Source organism: Camelus dromedarius, chromosome 9 (assembly GCF_036321535.1).
Source record: "Camelus dromedarius isolate mCamDro1 chromosome 9, mCamDro1.pat, whole genome shotgun sequence".
Taxonomy (NCBI): Eukaryota; Metazoa; Chordata; class Mammalia; order Artiodactyla; family Camelidae; genus Camelus; species Camelus dromedarius.
Genome location: NC_087444.1, coordinates 74,176,035 through 74,196,236, shown reverse-complemented (window position 1 = coordinate 74,196,236; position 20,202 = coordinate 74,176,035). Strand labels below are relative to the sequence as shown.

The following is a 20,202-nucleotide window of genomic DNA, read 5'->3' as shown; positions in this document are numbered from 1 at the left end:
ACCTGGCGCAGAGCCGGGACCGCCGCCTCCGCACCCAGACCCGAAATTCTGCCGCCACAGGGTGGCGCCTGTGGACGGCTCCGCGGACTACTCCTCCCTCAGACCTTGGAGTCCCGGCCCCCGGCTCCCTCCTCCCTCAGACCCAGGAGTCCCAGCCCCCAGCCTCTCCTCCCTGGGAATCCGAGGTTTTCTCAAGCAGAGACAAAATTGTGACACCCAGAGATCCAGCAAAACGAAGCTAGAGGCGAAAAGCTGCAGCGGGCAGTGGCTGGCTGTTCCCCTCTTCCGTGGCGCCCACCCGCCGCGCCGGTTGCTCCCTCCCACTCCCTCGTGGACCTGTGCCACATCATGAAAATTTCATCCCCAGTACATTTTTGGCCCGACGCAGGGAGGCAATGAGGAAAGGAGCACCCTCCTGGGGCCTGGTTCTGGAGGTGAACTCAGCGTCGGGGAGAGGGGCTGGCGGAGAAAGGAGCAGGGCGAGACCTGCCAGCCGCCTGGGGACGGAGAGAGTCGAGGTTCAACCCTAGAGGGCAGGGCTGGAATTCAGGGGCGGGGTAAGAACTCAGAGGGCGGGGACAGATCTCAGAGAGGCAGGACAGATCCCAGGGGGAAGGGACTCAGTGGGTCGGGACAGAACTCAGACTGGCAGATTCCAGGTGCCGATTCCACGGGGTGGGAGCAAAAATCAGAGCATGGACAGATCCCAGGGGAGGGGACAGAACTCAGGGAGTGGAGAAATATCAAAGGGGGAGGGGATACAACTTCAAGGGTTGGGGACAGAACTTAAAGGACGGGGATATAACTCAGGGTAAGGAGGGAATAATGGCCAGCAACTGGGGGTGAGTATAACACTAGGGGATGGAACTCATGAGGAAAGAAATCAGAAATGAAGGAACTAGATGGGAGGATGCGCTTAGAGGGGAAATAGAACTGGAGAGACATGGAAACAGGTGGATGGGAGTCAAAGGCGAAGAAACTGGATGGGAAGAACTAGAAGGGACAATGGGCAGATCGAAATGGGGGTTGGAATCAAGGAGGGAAGGAATTCACTGAATGAGAAAAGAACCATCTGAGTGAGAGAGCTGGAACTGAGGATGAGGCAGGTTAAGGATGGAGTGCGGTGGGCAGGATGTGGAACTGGAGGGCACAGTAATTAGGAGGGATAGGACTGGGAGGATGAAACTCAGAGGAAGATGGAACTGTAGGGGAAGGAAATGCGGGGACGAAATTGGAACTAAATTTGAGGGGAGCAAATTTCAGATGGGAAAAGCAACTTGGGAAGAGAGAAAATCTGGGATAGAAGGAGCTGTGGGGGATGGATGAGGAGGGAGTAACTCCGGGAAGGGACAGCATTGGGGCCGAAGTAACCCAGACAAGTGAGTTCTGAACCCAGAGGTGTGGTCTTGGAGTCGAAGGGCGGGGCAAGAACCTGGATGGAGGTGGGCCGGGCTAGAACACAAGGGGCGGGGTCTAGAAGGGATGGGCGGGGCCTCTCCCTGCCCCATCCCGCTCCCAACGCTGAGTCCAGTGACAACCCCCAGGCACCCCGCATTCGCAGCCTCCTTCCCCCCGAGCGGAGCTGCGGGGCCCGCCGGGCCGGGGCAGACCCCGGGAACCCGGACGCGGCCGCCCGGGCCCGCGGGCGGGGGGATCGGCGGGGTGGAGGGGACTGGTAGCAGAGGCAGCCGCCATGGAGTTCCGCCAAGAGGAGTTTCGGAAGCTAGCGGGTCGCGCCCTCGGGAAGCTGCACCGGTGAGCGTGGTGGGGGTCCTGGGCGGGGAAGAGTGCGAGGGTCCGAGGAGGATGCTCATTCCCACCTAGGCGCAGACGGACAGCTGGACAGGCGATACCGATGTGTGGGGGACCACTCATCTGTCCAGTTTCCTCCCTCGGTTTCCGACGGCGCCGCTCTCTCTGGTCCAGTCTCATCCAGCATTTCTCTGCGCCCCACCACACCCCAGGCTCTGCTTTTTTCTCTGGGACTATATATCCCCCTCCTTTCAGGTCTCTGACTCCCTCCTCCACTTCTGGGTCTCCATTCATTTGTCTTCTCTCTGCCCCCTTTCTCTGCATCTCTGTCCCCTCTGTCTAGGTCTTTATTTCCTTTTATCTCGGAGTCTGCCCCTCCTCAATCTTCTACCTCCCCTCTCCAGGGTCTTTGACCCTCTCCTTTTGGGTCTCTGACCCTCTCTGTGTTTTATTCCCCCACCCCAGGGTCTCTCCATCTCTGTGTGCTTGTCAGTTTCTGTCTCTCAGAGAGTTTAATCTGACACTAAATCGGATTGGGGCCCTTTGGTCCTTGTCCTTGAGGAGAGTTAAGCTGGGAGGAAGAAGCCAGGGTAACCTGGGTCTCTGGTGGAGAAGGGAGTTGTAGGCCAAATATTAGGATCCTGGGGGTAGGACAGACTTCCCAAAGGATATAGGCTAGAGTTCAGAGGGACTTCCTCCCTGCCAAGGAGATGACTCCAGTGACCTGGATGACCCTCAGGAAAGTCTGGACACCTCTCCCAAGTCTCTCACCCCCAACCCCAGCCCTGGCTCCAAGTCAGAGAAATTACTCAGCTGCGGAGAAACCTAAAAATATCTGACCACAGTGCAGGGAGGAGATGGCCTCATCGGCACCATGCCCCTGCCACTGTTCCCTCAGACCCTTGGGTCCCCTTGGCCCACAGCTCTGACCCAATCTAATTGACCCTGGTTCATCTCACTAGACCATGCAAGTCGTTTTCCAGGTCTAATACTAGTTCTACTTGCTGCAGATCACCTCCTAGCTCCAAAGTCATCCCACCCTCTCATAATCTGAGAGACTGGAACAAGGCTGGACAGAACGGAGGGGGCCGGAAGTTGGCGCAGTGATGGAGAGGGGGTGGGGGAGCTGAGATAACCTCACCCCTTCTTTTCCCCATCTTCCAGCCCCTCCCCACCCTTTTTCTCACCTCCTTTCACGAGTTTCTCAAAATACATCAGTGTGAAGTCAGGAGAGGGAGAGAGACGTGTTGATGGAGGGGGCTGGAGGGGGTGCGGTGGCAGGAGGGATGTGTTTCTCGGGCCCTCTCCCTCTGTCTCCACTTCCCAGCTTCTCAGCTGTGTCTGGGTTCCTCTCAGTCTGTCTCTGCCTTACCCTCACCTCTCTGAGCTGCCTCCTGGGCCCGTAGAGACCCCAGAATTCAGGGCTCCCACCAAGACAGTCACCAAGGAATTTGAGCCCAGAGAGCGTTTGCTTCTGAATCCTGGGGTTCATTTGATGGTTGGTCACAGGGGAGAATGTCCTGTGTTGGACACAACACCCTGATTCCTTTTAATCCTTTAGATGAAGCTGGGGAAACTAGGCACAGTTGGTAAAAGAGGGAGAAATCAATGGATGGATGAGTATATATGGCGTTGTTTGGACCCAGGTCAGTCTCCCTCCCAAGTCGGTGATGGAGGCTGCAGATTTCCTCGAGATGTGTGATGCTGGAGTGGGTGGAGAACTCCCTCAGACCAGGAAACAGACAGTAACCCAGGGCGACTTGGGACAAGGACATGTGGGGGTTAGGGGATACTGGAGAGACAGGAGCCAAAATGCCTCCTTACTGAAAGCCAGGCCTTGGGTGGGGCGATGCTGAGGCTCAGGAAATGATTAGGTCCCATCACTATTCTTGTGTGTGACCTTGGACATGCTACTTCCGCTTCCTGAGCCTCAGTTTCCTTAGTTGTACAATGGGAACATAAGAGAGAACCAAAGGGACATAAGGGGACAGAGACCTTGGGAGTGGGGGACAGGGAAGTGGACTGAGAATCTGAGAGAAGCAGAGGAGAGACCCAGAGAGAGGGAGGTTGAGACGCAGTATTCCTTTTGGTTACCTGCCACCTAAGCACTGCTTTTCCTCATCGCCAAGTCCCTAGATCTGAGTTCCAGGCATCCAAAGAGGGAATCCCCATTCAGGTTCTCCCCTCTCTGATCTTGTCCTCTGTGAAGCATTGGGGCTGCCTTCATTTCTGCATTCCTGGTTCTCTTCTTCTGAAATGATAATATCCCGTTGAAGTTCCCACTTTGTAACTTCACATTCTACTCTTGTCCCCATTTTATAGATGCGGGATACTGAGACAGCCCCCTTCAGTTTAGAAAGCGTTGATCTGAGACCTGACATGTCCTAATATTAACACTGAATTTTAACAATTAAATTTCAGGGGCTGCAATCATGTCTTGAGTTTCAGGGTAGGAAAGCATCTTAGAGCAACCTGGGTGTGAGAGTCTAATCTCATTGGCTGACATGTTCTGATGGGAGGGGGCAGAACCTACCACCCTGCACTGTTCATTCTGCGGGCTTCCATTCCCCTCTCTCTGCCTCCTTGTCCCGGGCCCTCCCCCAGGGTCTCATTCCTCATGTCCCTAGGTTCTGTCCACTCTTCCCAATCTCTTTCACCCCTCCCCAAGCCACGCCGTTTCTTAACCCCTCCCCCACTTCCTTAAGTTCTAGGATGGGGAGGATGGCTGTGTTCTCATCTCTTCCACCCGCCTCCTCCCAGACCGTCTGGCTGTTCTTTCCTCCCCCGTCCCAGTCTCCCTCGCCTCCATCTGTTCTAGCCCCTTCCTGGGATCCAGCCCGATTCCCTGGCTGCCTACCCGCCTCAGAGTGGGGCTGCACCTCACAAATCACGTCCTCAGCCTGTCTCTCCTCAGTCTCCTAGTCTCCATCTTTCCCTCAGCACTCTGGCTCTCTGCCTCTGTGTTTTGTTTCCCTGGTTTCTGTCCCCCTTGTCTTTGGGTCCTTCTCTGGGTTTTTGTCTCTTTCCTTTTTAGAGTCCCTGTTCTGTCCCGCCCCCTTCTCTTGGGGTCTCTGCCCCTGTCTTATTCTCTTTCTGTCTGGATGTTTATCTCTCCCTCTCTAAATATTTGTCCCTTTATCCCTGGATCTCTCTCCTTCCTTCTGTGTCTGTCCCTCTTTCTCTTGGCCTCTGCCCCACCTCCCCCATCCCATCTCTGTCACCAGCCTCTGGGATCTTTCCACACCTGTATCAGGGTACCTCTTTCTCCCTGCAGCCTCTTTCTGGACTTGAGGTGGCCTTCCAAGTACTCTATCCGTCATCACAGACTCAATCCTGGATCCAGAACAGGCGGGGGCGAGAGCCATGCTGGGGACTGAGCCAATCCCCCTACCAGGGCCATCTGTCCCTTGCCAGGGCACCACCCGTCGCTCCCCCTCCCTACCTCCTAGGCTGACAGCCTGAACTCAAGATTCCCCAGGGATATCCGACTAGGCTGCTAGATTCCAGTGCCCTGGATGTCTCCCCACCCCTGATTCCCTGGGAATGGGCTTCCAGTGGCTGAATGGAATCAGCTGGATGTCAGCCCCACACCTGGGGCCCAGAAGCAGCAAAGGGCATGCCACAGGGGGCAGGGGAGGAGAGGGGTCGGTATATATAGCAGTCGTGGCTGAGAAGCATCTGTTCTTTTGACACCTTTGCTGAAGCATCTCCTTAGCGCCTTTTGCTTCCTCAAATAGACTCACATCTGGAAGAGGGGGCTGGAGAGAGTCTCTGGGCCTTGAGGTGGGGGCTGGTGGAACAGGGTTTTGGATTGCAAAGAGTAGCGTGGGTCTAAAACAACTGAGTCAAGAGGTGACTTCTTGGGGGAAGAAGGGAACTGAGGAGTTCCATATCTGAGTCTGAGGGAGGAAGGGGCTGAGGGTGTGCATCCTTGGTCTGAGGGCGATTGAGACAGGAAGTCCAGATTCCTGGATCCTGGGGGGAGAAGAGAGTTAGGGGCCTGACTCCTGGGGAAAGAGGGAGTGCGAGCGTGGAATCCAGTCCTGAAAAGTGGGAGATTTTTCCCTGGACTCCTGTGTCAGGGGGAGGGGGCAGGGGGCCTGGAAATCCGCGGCTGACTCTTACTGCCTCGTAGTCTCCTGGAGAAGCGGCAAGAAGATGCAGAGACACTGGAGCTGAGTGCTGATGGGCGCCCAGTGACGACGCAGACCCGGGACCCGCCGGTCGTGGATTGCACCTGTTTTGGTCTCCCTCGCCGCTACATTATCGCCATCATGAGCGGTCTGGGCTTCTGCATCAGCTTTGGCATCCGCTGCAACCTGGGCGTGGCCATCGTCTCCATGGTCAACAACAGCACGACCCACCACGGAGGCCACGTGGTGGTGCAGGTAGCCCAGGGCGGGAGCTACCTGAGGCTGTAGATAAACCTGCCTTCGCCCTCTGATGACGTCACATTCGCCCACGCGAGGCCTAGGCCACGCCCCCTCCGCACCGCAGTCTGAGTAGCCCCGCCCATTTGTGCTGCCCCCTCAAATCTACATCACCGCAGGGCTTGCCCTTTCCTAAGCCCCGTCCAGATCTAAATGAAGCCCCGCCCCTATTTATTTCAAGCCTCTGATTTCAAATGGGGGCGGAGAGGAAGAAGAGGAGGAAGGGAGGTCGGCTCAGCATTATCTTCCCTTTGTGTTGCCCCTGCTCCATCTGGGGCCTCACAGCAACGTTGCTTCACCTGCATCACACACCTGTTCCAGTGTCGTGTCTTAATCCCAGGCTCATCTCAGGCTCCACCGTCAATATTGATTCTGGCTTTTCTGAAATTCCTCCACTGATTAAATCCCTCCCCTATCTGCTCTAGCCATTGTCTAAAGCCCTGTCTCATCTCAGACTTTCTTCTTATCTAATTTAAGTATAGGTCATGCCCCCATTCCCAGCCTCAGAAAAAAATCCTGATTTGGATTGTGTCCTATCCGCCCCTTGTTCCCTTCCAATCAGGCCCAACCCTTTGGCTACTTCTTGTCCCTACCTAGACCCCATACAGGTCACTCCGCAAACGGTTTGGAAATTGGTTAGAAGTGGAAAAAGAATCTCCACTCTCGTGTATGGGCCCCTAGACATTCAGGAAGGGATACTGAGGCAGGAAGCACTAGGCTTCTAGGCAGCAATAGGCCGCGTTGCCAAGGTAGTGCGGCCCTAGCAACATGGAGGAAGTGAATTGTGGTGGATGGCTTGAGGTTTGATTGGCAGGTGTTTTGACTGCGAGAGGGAATCTTTGTTGCTGATTGGCCAAGAGACTGTCTGTGGGTGCTGATTGGTGGAGAAGCAGAACCTGGCAGAGCGGCTGGTTTGATGCGCCTTTTGGTCCACAGAAAGCTCAATTCAACTGGGATCCAGAGACTGTTGGCCTCATACACGGCTCCTTTTTCTGGGGCTACATTGTTACCCAGATTCCTGGAGGATTTATCTGCCAAAAATTCGCAGCCAACAGGTACGGAGTGGGGTCTCAAAGTGGGCAAAAACTGCAGCGTTGTGGTGGGAGTTAGAGGGTGTGGTCTTGCTTTGGGGACTGACTCCGGGAAAATGGGAGGATCCTGGGTTTGGCGGCGGGGCCTTAGGGAAAGGCGAGGTTTGCGATTGTGGAAGTTGGGAGTCACAGAGGAGGTGGGGCGTGGGGTTCTGGGGGTGCAGGGCCTGGTCTGCTGTGGGAGGAAAGAGCAGAATCCTAGGCTTGGCAGGATACTTGGACTCTTTTCTCGAACATGGACTCTTCCTATCAGGGTTTTCGGCTTTGCTATTGTGGCTACCTCCACTCTAAACATGCTGATTCCTTCGGCTGCCCGCGTCCACTACGGTTGTGTCATCTTCGTGAGGATCCTGCAGGGGTTGGTAGAGGTAAAGCCCTGCCCACTATGACCCCGCTGCCGTTACAGCACCACCTCTTCTCGTTGACTTTGGTTTTCTCCTCCCTAGGGTGTCACGTACCCCGCCTGCCACGGGATCTGGAGCAAATGGGCCCCGCCCTTAGAGCGGAGTCGCCTGGCGACAACAGCCTTTTGCGGTGAGAGGAAGGGGCTGGATCCAGACCTGTGGGTCTGAGGATGGAAGGGCCTGGAGTTCCGACTCTTAGGTCTGAGGGAGGTGGGGGATTGGGGCTTGGACTCCATGGTCTGAGAGTGGAGGGGACTGGTGACCCAGACCGACGTGTCTGAGGGAGGAGGGGCTGTGTCCCAGAAAGGCCAGGGCTGGGGATCCGCACTACTGCATCTGAGGAAAATGGGATTCTTCTCCATCCCGCATCCTCCCCTTTAGGTTCCTATGCTGGGGCGGTGGTTGCGATGCCTCTCGCCGGGGTCCTGGTGCAGTACTCAGGATGGAGCTCTGTGTTCTACGTCTACGGTGAGGGGCCCGGACGCCTGGGTCCGGGTGGCGCTGGGGCAGAGCGAGGCCGGTCGTCACCTCGCTTCCATCCCCCTCCTGACCCCCTCAGGCAGCTTCGGGATCTTCTGGTACCTGTTCTGGCTGCTCGTCTCCTACGAGTCCCCGGCCCTGCACCCCAGCATTTCGGAGGAGGAGCGCAAGTACATCGAGGACGCCATCGGCGAGAGCGCCAAACTCATGAACCCAGTCACGGTCCGGGCCCAAGCCTGCAGGGCGGGGGCGCGGTGGGGCGAGGAGGGATTCCTAGGCACGGAGGCAGGAGAAAAAGGGGCTTCAAACCCGCACTGCTTGTAGATCTTGGTGGGTTTCTGTGGACTCTTATTAGAGGAGATGTGATGGGAACGCAAGGTGGGTGGCGTGAGACGGCAGGAGGCGGGGTTAAAAGCCCCAGGAGGACGGGATTGGTAGGCTAGGTCGCGAGCTGGGCGTAACCACTGATGGGCGTGGTTAAACCTGCAGAAGCGGATTAGGATGCAGGGTTTTGCTTAGACTTTGGGGTGGGTGAGGGTAGAATTAGGGGGCGTAATTGTATGGAAAGAGACTCTTGGGTCCACAGTTATGGGTCTCTGAAGGTGTTCGTGGGGTCCAGACACCTGCGAACCTGAGGGCTACTGTAGAGTCGGGACCTGCATCCCTGGTGTCACTGTGAGGCTAGGATGCTAATGTTCCCTCAGGGATTTGGTCAGGCTGACGACCCTGCATCCCTGGAGGTTTTAGTGAGGTCGGAAACCTGGGTCTCTGGGACTACAGTGGGATCCCTCAAGGGACACGGGGAGCACCCAGCCCCGGTCTCTGTTTTAACTGCTCCTCCTCTCGCCCACCACAGAAGTTTAACACACCCTGGCGGCGCTTCTTCACGTCCATGCCAGTCTATGCCATCATTGTGGCCAACTTCTGCCGCAGTTGGACATTCTACCTGCTCCTTATCTCCCAGCCCGCCTACTTCGAAGAAGTGTTCGGCTTCGAGATCAGCAAGGTTGGGCCCAGAGGGAAGGGGAGGGCCGGGGGCGCTGCGGGGGTGAGGTGAAAGGAGAGGGGCCTGGATCCCAAGGGGTTGGCACGAGGTTCAGGGAGGAGCCAATAGTGCCTGAACAGGGTGGAGATGCTGGGCGGGCGGCCCCTGAGCTCTCCTCCTTGTACGCCCGCTGGCGCAGGTGGGCCTGGTATCAGCGTTGCCCCACCTGGTCATGACCATCATCGTGCCCATCGGCGGCCAGATCGCCGACTTCCTGAGGAGCCGCCGTATCATGTCCACCACCAACGTGCGCAAGTTGATGAACTGTGGGGGTGAGTGGGGCGGGGCCTGGACCTGGTCTGGGATGTCCTGGAAGGAGAAGAGCGCGATGGGGAGGATCTAGGGGGTGGGACCATGGGAGAGTGGGGGCGGAGTCAGGGGCGTGTCCAGGGGCCTGTCCGAAAAAGCGGACCCCGGTTGAGACCCGCCTGGCTGGAACAGAATCTCAGGTGGCAGACTTGGAGGCCAAGGCGTAGAAGGGCAAGACAGGTGTGACTGCAGGTGGAGCAAAGGAGAGACCATGCTGGGTCTGGAAGGGCGGGGCCTATACTAGGCTGGCCAGAGTAGGATGGTAACCGGGTGATGAAAAGGAGAACCTGGAGAGACAAAGGTCTGACTGTAAGGAATGGGGACAGAGAGGAAAGGTGTGAAGATGCACAGGTGGAGCCTGGACCCTGTGTCTTCAGGGTGTGGCCTAATCAGTGGGTAGAGCCATGGAGGACACAGCTGGGGTTGTTGGAGCCTGTGCGCCCAGTCAAGGGCCAGGCATTGAGGAGGTAAGGGCTTGGTTAGGGCAGGCGCGGGTGGAATAGGGGACAAAGCTAGAGACAGGCCTGGAAGTGGCCAGAAGGGGGCGAATAGGGGCTAGCTGGGGCTGGAACAGGTCTGGAGAGGTGGTCTGGGGCGGCCCGTGCTCAGATGAGGCGTCCCTCCATAGGCTTTGGCATGGAAGCCACGCTGCTGCTAGTGGTCGGCTACTCGCACTCCAAAGGGGTGGCCATCTCCTTCCTGGTCCTCGCAGTGGGCTTCAGCGGCTTCGCCATCTCCGGTGAGAACCGCGGATCCGCAGCTTGGGGGACTCTGGTCTGCTCTGTGGGGAACTTCCTGGTTCAGGAAGGGAACCTCCCAGCCTCGCGAAAGGTGGATCAGAAAGAGCGGCGGGGAAGCGGGAGGTTAGTTAGAATCAGGCGTGACGCGTCCTGGCTCGATTCGCCAGGGTTCAACGTGAATCACCTGGACATCGCCCCGCGCTATGCCAGCATCCTCATGGGCATCTCCAACGGCGTGGGCACGTTGTCGGGGATGGTGTGCCCCATCATCGTGGGTGCAATGACTAAGCACAAGGTCCGTGCGCCCGCCCTGACCCACTTGCCCTCCAAATTTGTGTCTGGTACCCTCCTGACATGCATCACCCTCTCTGGGCTCCCTCCCTGCCCTCTCTGGGTCTCTTTAAGCCTCTTTCTGTATCTCAGTCTTCCTTTCTCTGGCCTTTCCTACCCTGTACCTCTACCCCAACCCCCTTCCTCCTCAGGTCCTCTCTCTACCTCCTGTTTCTCTGTCCTCTGACTTTACCTCCCCAATGTCCCCCCACAGACTCGGGAGGAGTGGCAGTATGTGTTCCTCATTGCCTCCCTGGTGCACTACGGGGGTGTCATCTTCTACGGGGTCTTCGCTTCCGGAGAGAAGCAGCCGTGGGCAGAGCCTGAGGAGATGAGCGAAGAGAAATGTGGCTTTGTTGGCCATGACCAGCTGGCTGGCAGTGATGAAAGCGAAATGGAGGATGAGGCTGAGCCCCCCGGGGCACCCCCTGCTCCCCCTCCCTCCTATGGAGCCACACACAGCACAGTTCAACCCCCAAGACCCCCACCCCCTGTCCGGGGCTACTGACCATGTGCCTCCCACTGGATGGCAGTTTCCAGGTCCTCCATTCCACACATCTCTGGCCTGAGTTTACAGTATCAAGGAACCCCAGTCCTCTGCGTCCTGCCTCAGGCCTAAGAAGCACTCTCCCTTGTTCCTAGTGCTGTCAAACCCTCTTTCCTTCCCATTTGCCTCTCAGGGGTAGTGAAGCTGCAGACTGGCAGTTTCAAGGATACCCAAATTTCCCTAAAGGTACCCTTCTCCACTTGTTCTGCCTCAGTGGTTTCAAGTCTCTCCTTTCAGGGCTTTATTTGAATGGACAGTTCAATCTCTTAATCTCTCTTGTGGTTTTGGGCACCTCCCCATTTCTTTGAACCCCAGGGATTTGGGCTAATCCCTGAGATTACTCAGCCTGCCTCTTCTTTCAGAAAAATTCAAGGTTTTCCTCTAGAAGTTTCAAATCCCTCCCAACCCTATTCTGCACTTCCCAGGTTGGCTTAACTAATCACCCATCCCTGCCATTTAGGGATTGATTCTCACCAGCGTTTCTGAGGGGAAATGGCAGTTTCAAGCACCCTCCCACCCAACTTTTCACCCCTCTCTCCACCAGCAGATTCTGCTGAAGCACCAAATTCCCCAAAACCTTCTCCCTAGCTTAGCACAACGCCTAGGGAAACAACCAAAATGATGGTTTTAACAATATGCCTCTCTACGCCCCCATGCACTTTTTCTGACATGGTTTTCAGGTCTAAATAGCGGCTGCACAAGTCCATCTACTCTTAAGCTTTGAAGCCACCACCATTGAACTTTCCCATGGTGGTTTCAAGATGCTCCTTCTTCCCCCTGAATCTTAGCACTTTATTCTCCTGGGTGGTTTCAAACTACCCTCATTTTCTCAGTGGCCATTTGTTGTCCCTCAGGGGCTGAATGACTCCAAATCTGGGATCCCTTCCCTCTCAGACTCCCCTATTTCGGCTTAGAATTTGGGGAACATATATAGAAGTCACAGAATCCCAGGAAAGGGACTGGGGCTGGGGAAGGGGGTGTTTTACCCCGGGCAGGGTTGTGTCTTTGTGTGTCTTGTCTCTGTGACTGTAAATCCTGCCCTGCCCCTCTCCCAATAAAATGCTTTGTTGTACACACCCAGTCGTCACTGGCAGTGGGAGTCACAGGAGTCCAAACCCCAACCCCCTCCCGCCTCAGACCCAGGAGTCCAGGCCTCTAGCCTCCTCCTCCCTCGTACCTGGTATCCTAGGACCCCAGCCACCCTCCTCCCTCAGGACTCAGGCCAGAGGAGTTGTCTAGCTGTGGGAATACGTGATTTATTGTGCCTCAGACTGTGTTCTCTGGTCACATCTAAAACATCTCTGATGGACCCTCTATCCTAGAGGACCACTATGTAGCAAAACGGGCCAGGAGGACAGAACCTCTGAATCTTTCCTCTATTTGGGGCTGGCCAAGGTCTGGCCAGGCTCACACGAAGTTGTTGGGAAGCGTGGCGGGGGAGAGAGGCTCCAGGAGCTGGGGGCGGACCCCGCGAGGCGGCGGGGGCAGCTTGGGCGGCAGCGGAGGAGTGGGCGGCGGCTGCTTGGTGGCGATGTGTGAAGGAACCCAGGCGTCCGGTGCATAAAAGTAGAGATCATAGGGGTCCTTCGGGGCGTCCAAATGCATAACTGTTGGGAGCAAAGGAGCAGGTCACCCCTAGGCTGATAGGGGGCCCATCCCCTCTACTGCACCGCTGGCCAATGTGGAGAATGGGGAAAGGATTCTGACCATCCATTGGAGCTGAGTTTTCAAATGAAAGAGCCTCTGATTAGACTAAGGGGCGGGGCCTGCTGCGCTTCATGAGGGGCGGGGGCGGGGCTTGTAGGGACCCGTGGCCCGGAGTCTGCTGCAACTCTCTCCTGGGCTGGAGGCAGAACCGGATGTGTTTGCGTGAAGTTTTAGAGAATTGGAGGGCAGGACCTGACCGTGGAGGGGTTAGGGCTTCTATCGACCTTGGGTGGGGACCTGTACTTTTAGGTGGGCGCCCTAAAGTGCCAGGCGAAACCAGGTTAAAGAAACGCGCAGGCTTTTAAGGAGCAGGACGCTGCAAGGGTGACTCACCCGGTTCATCTCCATCGTTCGGAAGCCGGTGGTGTGCGAAGGGCCGGTGTCGAGCCGCCCGGCGGTAGAGACACCACAGCAGCAGGAAAATGCTGATAAGTAGCCCTGTCCCGGCGAAGAATAGGCAGAGGGCTCCGCCTGCCGCGCCCCGGGGACGCCCCACCAGGGTCACGCCTGAAGGAAGGAGGTCCAGGAACTGAGGAATTTAAATTCCTAACCCCCTCCTCCCTCAGACCCAGGAATCCAGATCCTACCTTCCTCCCTCCGATCTAGGAGTCCTGGCCCCCAGCTTCTCCTTCGTCAGACCCCACAGTACCAGCCCTCAGCCTCCTCCCCTCTCAGACCCTAGAGAGGGGCCTTCAATGCCCCCCTCATCCTTTCCACCTAGAAGTCTGGCTCTCAGGACCCTCCTCCCTCGGACCCAGGAGTCTGGGTCCTAGCCCCTCACCGGTCTCCTCCACTCGTTCCACCACGATGATAGTGTTGACTCTCTCACCTCGGCTGCGCCGTTGGGGGGCCCGCGGAGTGGCAGGGGCCGGCTGAGTGGGGGGCCCTGGAGGAGCAGGGGGCCCCGCAATCCGGGCTGAGGGAGAAAGGCCGTCAGGCCCTTTAGGACTAAAGTTCTGGGGGGCCTTCAGCTCAACTGTCCCAGGAGAATCTGAGGTGGGCAATTTGAGGGGGTCGATCTGGGTGACTGCAAGTGTTTCTGGGCTGGGTTTCAAGGGCAGCTCATTTAGGGCAGTAACTTCTTCCCTGAAGGGAGCGGGTGTTTCTGGGTGAGGATTAGTGGAGACCTCAGGGTCAGAGGTCTTGAGGATCTCTGTTGCATCTTGGTAGGGGGTTGTGGGAAATTCAGTTGGGGGAATTTCAGTGGGATTGGTGTTGTGGCTTACATGGGATTCTGGGTGGGGGATTTTGGTAGGGTCAGGTTGAGGGGTCTGAAGGAATTCAGAGTTTGCGGTCTCAGTGGTGTTAGGATCATAGGTTTCTGGAGATTTGGGTCCAAGAGTTTTGGTGGAGTCAGGATTTGGGGTCCCAGGGGCTTCTGTAGGTGAGATTTCAGTGGAGTTAAGTTTGGGAAAATCTGGGGATTCTTGGTGTGGAGTGTGAGTAGGTTCAGGGTTTGGGGTCTCAGGAAATGCTGGGTGTGAAGTTTTGGAGGAATTAGGTTCAGAGGTCTCAAGGGATTCTATGTGTAGAATTTCAGTTGGGTCAGGTTTGGGGGTCTCAGAAAGTTCTGGATGTGTCATTTTGGAGGGGTTAATTTGGAGGGTTTCAAGGGATTCTGATATTGAGGTGTTGAGTGAGTTAGGTTTGGGGGTCTCAGGAGACTCTGGGTGTGGGGTTTCTGGGAGGTCAGTTTTGGGGGTCTCAGGGAGGTCAAGATGGGAGGGCTCAGGGGAAACCGCATGAGGTGTCTTGGAGGGCTCAAGATAAGCAGTGCCAGGGGATTCTGGGTTAGGCTCATCGAGAGTGGAATTTTCAGAAGCATGAGGGGAGGGCTGAGAGGGGTGGCCCATCCCTGGGAAGTCGGAGCCCGCAGGAAGTGAGGCCAAAGCGGCAGCTCTGGAACCCATCTGGGCGAAGAGGAAGACGAGAAGAAAGAGGATCGGGCTGAAGGATTTCATAGCTCTGGAAGGCACCTATAGCAGCAGAGGAGCGGGAAGGAAGGGGTTAAAACCCGAAGCAGCCCGGGAGCAACAGCCGTCTCCTGAGGCCACGCCCACGCCAGAGGCCACGCCCACTGGTCCTTGGGTAGCTTCCAGGCCTAGCTAGGCGCCAGGGAAAGGATGAGAAGCAACTCCCTAAAGGCTGTGGGGCGGCAGCCGCTGTAGCTAAGGGAGACTGAGGCGCGGGGCTTCTTGGGAGTCGTAATTTCCTTACCTGTTTCCCGGATGGGGTCTCGGGAAAATTGGGAAATAATGACACCTTTCCAAGCCCCCAGACCTCCTTGACTTCGACTTCGAAGGATTTAGACCTCTGAGGGGACACAGGATCCCTTTCTCTCCTAGGACCCTGAGGACACCTTGACTCAACAGTTGTTTATATTAGAGGAGGCTCAGAAGGAACGTCTGGGGGCTGGGGGCCTGATCGCCTGGATCTGAGGGAGGAGGGGTACTGAATGCCTGGAACTGGGGGAGGAGGGAGACTCCTGGGTTATGGTCAAGAGGGCTTCTTGGGGTTCAGACTCCTGGTTCCCAGAGGGTGGAGAGCACTGTGGGTCTCAATTCCTAATTCTTTAGAAAAGAGAGGCCTGAAGGTTCAGATGCCTAGAATTTTGAAGGAGTAAAGCTTGGGGGACTGGATTACAGGGGAGAAGGAAATGAATGTCTTGAACTCCTGAGTCTTGAGTTAGAAGGAGATTGGGAACTCTGAGTCTTGTGTCCTCCAGAGATAGGGGTGTAGAGGTCTAGATTCCTCAGTTTTCAGGAGGAGAGAGCTGTGGGGCAGGACTCGGGTCTCTGTTTATTGAGGATGGAGCTGGGATCCCAAGGTCTCAGGAGCTGGTCTAGGGCAGAGACATCTAGGTCTGTGGTCAGGTGGGGGTGGGGCCAGCAGACACCCAAATGGGATAGAGTCACTTGGGGTCCTGGGGTCTCTTACCTGCTCCAATGGGGTCCAAGATAAAAACAGGTGAGCAGAGCTGGGTACAGAGATCGGCAAATGCTGTAGAATGGCTCTGGGAGGGGAAGCAGGGGGTGGGATCCCAGGGGCACAGGTGATGCACCTGACCCCTCCCTGGGGATCCAGGGAGCCTAGTGACAGGCTTGGGATTTTAAAGGAACAGCAATAAAGGACAATATCTGGAGTGGGGAAGGGACTTTGGGGCTGGATCATCAGTGGAGGGATGACCCAACCAAGCTATCTTCCCTGAGAAACCAGGTGACCCAGCTCTGCCCTCTCCTACACCCAAATCCAGGAATCCAGGTCTCTGGTAACCTCCCACTTCTAGACCCAGAAGTCAGGACCCATAGACTTTCCCCTCGATCCAGAAATCCGGGCCCTGTTCTCCTCCTCTCTGGGGAACTAGGAGTCCAGGTTCCCACATCCTGTCAACCAGAGACCCAGACTCCCCGACCTTTGCCTAACAGTCCATTGTATAGAGAGCACCCTCTTAAGAGCCAGTGTTAGGAGCCTGAGAAGGGCTTGAACACATCCTTAGGGTAGTCAGGATCATTGTCTGTCTCTTCGCCCTCTTGGAGGCATGACTAAGACTTTCCTGATTTTACTTGTCACTATACCTGCCTCCACACCTCCTACCACACGTACATTGTGCCTTCTCTTGCCGCGCTCCCCAATCCCCTCACTCTTTCTGCTTCTCTCCCTGCCTGGATTTATCTCTGGACAACTCTGTCCAGGATTGCTGTGCTTCTAGCTCCTTCTGTCATTTTGAGAAAGCGCTTTTCCTCATCCTCCATCTCTAGCTTGCTCTCGTGGTCCCTTTCCCTCTCTTTTCTCCTTTTCTCTTCCTTTCTTCCTCTGTTGCTCTGTTTCTCCTCTCTTTCCTTTTCTCTGTCATTCTGTCTTTGTCCTTCCCTCTCATGGTTACTTCTCTTTGTGTCTCTGCTTCTCCCCATCAGTCCCTCCTCTGTTGCTTCCCCTGTCTCTGTTCTGTGTCTCTGGCTTCTGCTCTGATGGTCCTTCCGCTGATTTCTATTTTTATCCCTCTGACACACCCCCCTGTGTCCACTTCTCTGTCTGTCTGTCTCTCCCCCTCCCGATTCTCCTCAGGTCTCAGCTCCTGGTCCCAATTAGTGGGTGGCCGCCAAGGCGGTCGCGGGGCCCCCACCCCCGGCTCCTCATTACCGCTGGCAGCTCCTAATGAGCTGGGGTGGGTGCTGACCCGGCGCCCCTGGCCCCCTGGTCTGCGTCATTGTCCGCTGCGGGGGCTGTGGAGGCGATATAAGGGGGCTGCCAGCCTCGGTGCTTGAGCCCACTGCGCGGTAGGGGACCCATCAAACGGGCTGCGGAGGGTGGTTGGGTGGTGGGGTCCGGGGTTCTGGGCCAGGATACGGGCCTCAGTGAGCTCTTCCCTGTCTCTCCACAGGTGATGGAGACCCGCCAGGTACCCAGGAGCCCCCGGGTGCGGCTGCTGCTGCTGCTGCTGCTGCTTGTGCCCTGGGGCCACCGCACTGCCTCAGGAGTCGCCCTGCCGCCCGCGGGGGTCTTCAGGTACTGGCGACGTCCAGGTCTCCCAGGATGGTTGGGGACTCAAAGAGATGGAAAGAGACCCAAAGAGAGTGGGGAACAGAGACTCAGAAAGGGGGACAGAGACCCAGAGAGAGGACAGAGATGGGAGGTGGACAGGGAATATGCAAGAGAAAGAGATACAGAGAGATTCTGAGAAAGGCTTTGGAGAGACTTGAAAGGAGTCAAAGCAGGAACGGATTTGTTCCTTGAGCAACGTTTATTGGGTCTATAGTGTGTGCCAGGCATGAGCTGGGCCCTGGGGCCAGACAAGGGTGTCAGCCTGGGTCTCTGTACTCAGAAAGCTAGGAACCTGGTGACCGCAGACACCCACACAGAGAAAGAGAGAAACAAGGAGACAGAGACCGAGCCACTAGAACAGGTCTTCCAGTTGGACCGCAGGGAGGACAGGCGGGGCGGCGGACGGGGGGCCCGGACAGGCGGTAATCGCTCCTCTCCCTCTCCCGGCAGACTCCGCACCCTGCGCCGGGCTTGCATGTATCCGACCGCCCCCCAGTCGCGGCGGAGCCTGGCGCTGGCGGACGATGCGGCTTTTCGGGAGCGCGCGCGGCTGCTGGCCGCCCTTGAGCGCCGCCACTGGCTGAACTCTTACATGCACAAGCTGCTGGTGCTGGACGCTCGCTGAGCGCTCTGCCCGCCCCACCTTAATAAAGACCCTGCTGTGCGTCTGGACTGCGCCTCCTGTGTGTGTGCGTGAGGGCGCGCGCGCGTGTGTTGGGTGGGGGGAGAGGGGTGTTTCTGTTTAGGGGCGGGCCCTGCATCCGTTACGCTGGTGTCTAGCCCCTCAGTTCCCGCTGTTTTCTCATCTTTCCCTCCACTCATATTCTCTGTCTCCCTATCTCCCTCTGCTCTGCACCACCGGTACCCTCGGCCCAGCTCTTTCCTTTCCTCTCACTCTGTGCCTCTGTCCCTCTCCCCCAGCGTACCTGTTCCTACCCCACCCCGGCGTCTCTGTCCTCTCTGGGATTCTATCTCCTTCTTCTCTTGTTCTCTGTAAACTCTCAGGTCTCTGTTCCCCTCTGAGTCACTGCTCCCTTCTCTGGGTCTCTGTTGCTCTCTGGGTACCTGTCCTCTCTGAGTCTCTACACTTACCTTTCAACCTCCTGGTTTCCCGGCCCTCTGGGGATCTCTGTCTCCTCTCTCTACTCTTTTCTCCTCAAAACTCTTGCTTCCATTTTTAATCACTTTCTTTTTTCTCTGCCTGACTACTTAGTATCTTCCTTTTCTTTATTCCTCTAGGTCTCGGTCTCTTTCTCCCAGCTCTCATTTTCTCTGAATTTTGCTTTTTCTACTCTCATTTCCTGACTTCTCTCTGGGCACAGTGGAAATACCGGGGGGCTCTGGAGATGCATCTGCCACTCAAGACCAGGCTTCCCTAAATCTAGCTGTGTGATATTGGCTTCTAATCTTCGAGCCTCCTTTTCCTCATTTGAGAAATAACCAGATACACTATGAGACTTAAGTACAGAGCCTGTCACGGAGCAAAATGCACTATTAGAAAAAGGTTTCCGCCTCTCTCGTAGCAGCCTCCAGCAGTTTCTTCAGGGTTTTCTAACGGCGCCGTTCCCGGGAGACCAACGGGGCGCCAGGTCTGGGCGGGAGGAGAGGAGAGAGGGGCAAGCATCAGGCGGAAGGATCGGGCGGAGACAGCGAAACACCTGGGCCACCCGTGAAGGAAGCGAGGAAGCACCCAATCAGAATCTACCTCTCTCGAAGCTCTGCCAGCCCTTCAGCCCCGCCTCTCAGTGGCGACCATGGCAACCCACTCCCAGCCGGACGCTGAGGGTTCTGAACTGCGTTCCCAGGGCGCAGCTCGTGCGGACCACGCTCTGGTTGGTCTAGAGAAGAGGCTGGGCGCGTCGGTGTAGGGAAAGGGGGCGGGGTTGAGGCCTGGTGATTGGCAAGCTCTCCCATAATTTGCATTTCCAAGAGGCGGACCGCGTCCTAATTGGCCCTTAGGCTGTGGAGTGGGGCCTGTTTCCCTGTTACTCAGATACACCGAACAATGAGTAACTGTACTCCTCACGACCAACTAGAGTTGGCCAAATTTTACAAATAAACAAGACTGAAAGTCAGGAGTAATGTCCCCAAGTTAGTTAGCGCTAGTAAAGGACAGAGGATAATTGGAACCCAAATCTGTGCAACTTTAGAAGAGCAGACCATTCGACGACTCTCATGGAGAACTAGAACTAAAATGTTATGAGCAGTTACTATATGCCGGGCACCCTCCCAAATACTATTGTATTGGCTCTTTCAACCCTGAGGGGAGTCTCATCCTGTTTGCTGAAGGGCCTGTGCTTTCTGTACTTCCTCCCTAGATCTCTTGCCTAGCATTTGAGGCTTTTCACAAAATGATGCCCAGAACCCCTTCCCTTCTCACTCTACTCCCCTCCTCAGAAAACTTCAGCAATCACCACAGCTTCCACCACCATCACAGCTAATAACACCCAGACCCCCATCTCCAGACTGAGAGCACAAGGCTCAGTACTCCAGCCACTTCTTGGAACCCTGACACTCACTCCATCCCACATGAGTTCAGAGTGTTCCCTAAAACCCACTCCTTCTCATGGGTTCCCCATGTTGGGAATGGCTCCACTGTCTACCAGTCACCGAGTCAGATGCAGGTGCTGTCCTTTCCCCTTCCTTCTTCTACCTCCTTCATAGCCTGTCAGTCCCTGGCTCTGCCTTCCTGCTCTGCCCACTTCTGCCTTTCTCTTCTTTCCATCCATGCACCCGAACCAAATCAGGCCTCATGCTCTCCCATCTGGACTACAGCCCCAGCTTTCTCCTCACCTCCTGCCTCCAGCCTCATTCCATTATCCATC

General features: G+C 56.3%; 3 protein-coding genes across 3 annotated transcripts; 2 read left to right on the top strand and 1 right to left on the bottom strand.

Moving 5' to 3' along the window:
* Positions 1-1,488: 1,488 nt before the first annotated feature.
* SLC17A7 (solute carrier family 17 member 7) lies at positions 1,489-12,204 on the top strand. The gene is made up of 12 exons (XM_010993196.3): positions 1,489-1,755; positions 5,888-6,140; positions 7,119-7,237; positions 7,527-7,641; positions 7,720-7,807; positions 8,059-8,145; positions 8,237-8,379; positions 9,014-9,163; positions 9,342-9,474; positions 10,140-10,250; positions 10,419-10,546; positions 10,796-12,204. Exons 1-12 carry the CDS (start codon positions 1,694-1,696, stop codon positions 11,087-11,089), a joined length of 1,683 nt encoding a protein of 560 aa, XP_010991498.3. The 5' UTR covers positions 1,489-1,693; the 3' UTR covers positions 11,090-12,204.
* Positions 12,205-12,507: 303 nt separating this feature from the next.
* Positions 12,508-14,796, bottom strand: GFY (golgi associated olfactory signaling regulator). Its single transcript, XM_010993197.3, has 3 exons — positions 13,617-14,796; positions 13,169-13,342; positions 12,508-12,735 (listed from the first exon to the last, which is right to left on the bottom strand). Exons 1-3 carry the CDS (start codon positions 14,794-14,796, stop codon positions 12,536-12,538), a joined length of 1,554 nt encoding a protein of 517 aa, XP_010991499.2. The 3' UTR covers positions 12,508-12,535.
* Positions 14,797-17,219: 2,423 nt separating this feature from the next.
* PTH2 (parathyroid hormone 2) lies at positions 17,220-18,024 on the top strand. Its single transcript, XM_010993198.3, has 2 exons — positions 17,220-17,341; positions 17,828-18,024. The coding sequence occupies exons 1-2, from the start codon at positions 17,220-17,222 to the stop codon at positions 18,000-18,002; spliced, it is 297 nt and encodes a 98-aa protein (XP_010991500.3). The 3' UTR covers positions 18,003-18,024.
* Positions 18,025-20,202: the final 2,178 nt, after the last annotated feature.

Excerpts from the sequence above, each read along its gene's own strand:
- SLC17A7 (XM_010993196.3), top strand. The coding sequence starts at position 1,694 with ATGGAGTTCCGCCAAGAGGAGTTTCGGAAGCTAGCGGGTCGCGCCCTC. Across the intron at positions 1,756-5,887 it reads GCCCTCGGGAAGCTGCACCG|TCTCCTGGAGAAGCGGCAAG; the intron begins GTGAGCGTGGTG and ends ACTGCCTCGTAG. Across the intron at positions 7,238-7,526 it reads CAAAAATTCGCAGCCAACAG|GGTTTTCGGCTTTGCTATTG; the intron begins GTACGGAGTGGG and ends TCTTCCTATCAG.
- GFY (XM_010993197.3), bottom strand. The coding sequence starts at position 14,796 with ATGAAATCCTTCAGCCCGATCCTCTTTCTTCTCGTCTTCCTCTTCGCC. Across the intron at positions 13,343-13,616 it reads GGAACGAGTGGAGGAGACCG|GCGTGACCCTGGTGGGGCGT; the intron begins GTGAGGGGCTAG and ends TCCTTCCTTCAG. Across the intron at positions 12,736-13,168 it reads GAACGATGGAGATGAACCGG|TTATGCATTTGGACGCCCCG; the intron begins GTGAGTCACCCT and ends TGCTCCCAACAG.
- PTH2 (XM_010993198.3), top strand. The coding sequence starts at position 17,220 with ATGGAGACCCGCCAGGTACCCAGGAGCCCCCGGGTGCGGCTGCTGCTG. Across the intron at positions 17,342-17,827 it reads CCGCCCGCGGGGGTCTTCAG|ACTCCGCACCCTGCGCCGGG; the intron begins GTACTGGCGACG and ends CTCTCCCGGCAG.